The 3,509-nt window shown below is 30.2% G+C and overlaps 1 protein-coding gene across 1 annotated transcript; it reads right to left on the bottom strand.

Annotated features, from left to right (window-relative positions):
- Window positions 1-285: 285 nt before the first annotated feature.
- Window positions 286-1,780, bottom strand: LOC107853653 (AT-hook motif nuclear-localized protein 23). Its single transcript, XM_016698634.2, has one exon. It carries the CDS (start codon window positions 1,491-1,493, stop codon window positions 579-581), a length of 915 nt encoding a protein of 304 aa, XP_016554120.2. The 5' UTR covers window positions 1,494-1,780; the 3' UTR covers window positions 286-578.
- Window positions 1,781-3,509: the final 1,729 nt, after the last annotated feature.

Below are 3,509 nucleotides of genomic sequence, written 5' to 3'. Positions count from 1 at the left end.
CAACAACAAGAATCACAGAACTCTCATTGGCATTCACTTTTTATTTTATTTTATTTTTTAGTACTACTATTTATAATAATATTAACAATGTTCTATCATCTTTTGCTAGTGTAGAAAAAATCAAGAAAATAAAAGAAAACAATACCACTAAATATATACTTAGATAGTTAAGTATATAAAGACATAAATAATTTAATCACCCAGATAGCACTACTATTATTATAACAACTACGCCGTTTTTTCCCTTGAGAATTAAACAAAGGTGAATTAAATTAAGAGATTGAATTCCCAAACCATATTTCTTTATAGAAAGTGTTCCATAAAGAACATTTTAATTCATAGTTTTACAAGACCCAAAAATAACAAACAAGACAACAACAAAAAAAAAGACCCAAAATATTAAAAAGAAAAGGAAAAGGAAGCTAAATAATCTCTAGGACAAAGATGGTACACTAATTTTGCTGACCTTTTTGATTCAAGAGTCCCCATATTTCTTCATTGATCCAAATTGGCTTCCATATGATCAATATGAACAAACTCAAACTCTATTTCCCCTTCATCATCTTGAACATTTGCCATTAAACTCCAAAAGGTGGACGAAGAGCTGGATTCCCCGCCCACCCATCTACAGAAGCAGATCCAAGATTTAAACAGTTAGGTATACTTAATGGCAAATTAAAGAACGGAAGCCCAGAAGACGGGTCCGGGAAAGGGTTATGACCAACCCCATCACCACTACCACCACCACCACCGTCACCGGAACCTTGTGGCTGAATCTGACTAACCCCATCATTAATATTAATATTAACATCATCCTCTAAAGGCAACCTTTCATAAGCAACATTAGTAAAAGATGAAGCTATAACAATAACTGGACCAGCAGCCATCAACTCACCTACCACACTACCTCCAACAACTTGTCCTTGTCCACCAGCTAAAAATATTGTCAAACTTGTTGCACCTGGTGGTGCTGGTGGTGGTAAAAATGAACCACTAAGTGATAAAATCTCAAATCTCCCATTTAATGTAACGACGGATGAACTATTATTATTACCACCAACACCAGCAGGTTGCCTTATACTTACATTAGTAACAATTCCACTACCACTTAATATACAGATCCCACGTTGTCTTCGTCTTGCATAAGATGATACACATTCAAAAACATCACATCCATTTCCAATTTCAAGAATATGTGCTCTTAATGTATTTGCACTTTCCCTAGTTATAATAACCGGGGGCTTCGGTTTATTCTTGGACCCTGGAGGGCGACCCCTTGGTCTACGACCAACTAGGTCGCCCGGTCCTGATGAATTTGCACCAACTAGATCAAGTTGTTGTTGTTGCTGGTTGTGGTGGTCTTGGTCGTGGTCGTGGTCGTGGTCATTGGAAAATGGATTTTTTGTATTTTCATCGAGGTTAAATTCGGGGTGATGAAGTTGATGAACGTAACGAGATGCACTACTTAAATCTAGACCAGCCATAATGACCATAACAACAAAAGAAAAAAATAAAAAATAAAAAGGAGTACACAACAACAGGAGATTTTTCTAAAAATATTGTAATAAATATTACTATATGATTAAAAACTGTTTCTTGGGAAGAAGTGGGAGATGGGGAAATTAATAAAAATACTATAGGATAAAAAAATGAATATAGAAAGAGGAGAGGAGTAGAACCCTAGATTTGAGAAAAGAAAGAGGTGATGGAGGATTTGGTTGAGTGAAGAGAAAGAAGGGAGGAGAGGGAAGACAAAGGCTTGTTGAACAAACACAGTCTATCTTTCTCTCACCCTAAAAAGTTTAAATATACACATAAAAAATTATGGTGCTTTAAATTATATTTTATTCAACAATAAACTATTAATCCCTGAGTTTGATTGGTAACAATAATAATAACAAGAATATATTCGGTGTATTAACGTGAGTAGTATCTATGAATAATGTATGCACGCAGTCTTTAATTCTACCTAATAAAATCAGAGAAGTTGTTTTTTGATAGATTTTTAAAATTTATAACGCGTAAAATGTGTCATAGATATTTTTGTGATTATAAAATTTTGTTATTAATTATGGATGTATTAAAAAATTTAAAGTTAAATTATTTCTACATATTAGATGATGTATTGGTACGAAGGATATATAATATTCCTATTGAATGTTATCCGATTTTTCTTACTTATTTTGATGATTAGTATTTAGTAAGTAAACAAAAATATTGTCCGAATTGAACAACAATCACATGCGAGAAAGTCATTTTCTATACTTCTAAGAAATTTATTTTTCTGTAGAGTGTTTTTTTCATGTTCCATAAATCAAATATGATAAGACTGAAAAAAATGTTCCTCCATAAAAAAACATTCTTCTTTGAGTAATTTTTTTTAAAAAAAGTATCACATAAGATATAACATAGAGTATTATGTGTTTGTTGGTTTGAGGAAGAAACATTATAATTGGTAAATGAAACTTGCACCCAAGGAAAATAGAGACAGGGTTTGACAATGAATTACTTTCGAGGACAAGTGGATCCTTGTATTAACAGCTTGTAAAGACCAACTTCGTGCAACTGTCATTATGTATATCTTCTGGTAAATAATAATAACAATAACATATTAGCTGAAATCTCATACGTAAAATTTAAGAAGATTAAAGTATATGAAAACTTTATTTCTATCTTGTAAAAATAAAATGATTATACTCTCGTTTCAATAACGCAAATAAAAAAATAGTAATAGTAACAAGAATAAAATAATATAATACTCAAACCACATATAAATTTGAAAAGTAGAAAGATTATAATGTAATTTCTTGGAAAGAATTCAAGAAAGTGTTGAATTTTGTAATTTTTTATGCAAATGGATGTGCATATACTTCCTCCGTCCCAGTCTAATTGTGGATGTTTTATTTTTACATCTATTAAGAATAATAAATTTCATCTATAGTCTATAAAGTTGTCTTATTTAACAAAAAATAGATTAAAATTTTCTCTGAAAATTGTGTATTCTAATAATCTAAAGATATAATTGAAAATAATTATCAATTTTAATTTGAAAGCTAAATTGACAATTACTTTTTGAACAATTTCTAAGCTAATTAAAATATTCTCTCCATCTATTTGACTTGTCCACTTTTCTATCGGCACAGAGATTTACAAAAAGAAAATGATGGAAATAATTTTACCATATTACCTTTGAATATAACAAATTTAATGCTTTGAAAAATACATTAGATAATGAGTTGTATTTAACGTTAAGGATAAACTGGATAAAAATAGGTAAATTATTTATTAATTTATATATGAATAGATATTCAAAAATTGGATAATTAAAGATGGATGGAGGAGTAATTGATTAAGAAATACTCTAAAATTTGGAAACTTTTAGCAAGTTGGATTAAAGGCGCGTGATTAGGTCTTTGTTTCCAGTTAGTTGATCCAAGTCTGTTTAATTATAATTGAGTAACAAAACCAAATAATGATGCATCTATTTTACAAGTACTAGCAATAAATGA

This window comes from Capsicum annuum, chromosome 1 (assembly GCF_002878395.1).
Source record: "Capsicum annuum cultivar UCD-10X-F1 chromosome 1, UCD10Xv1.1, whole genome shotgun sequence".
Classification (NCBI taxonomy): Eukaryota; Viridiplantae; Streptophyta; class Magnoliopsida; order Solanales; family Solanaceae; genus Capsicum; species Capsicum annuum.
This window is presented reverse-complemented; position numbering and strand designations above follow the sequence as displayed.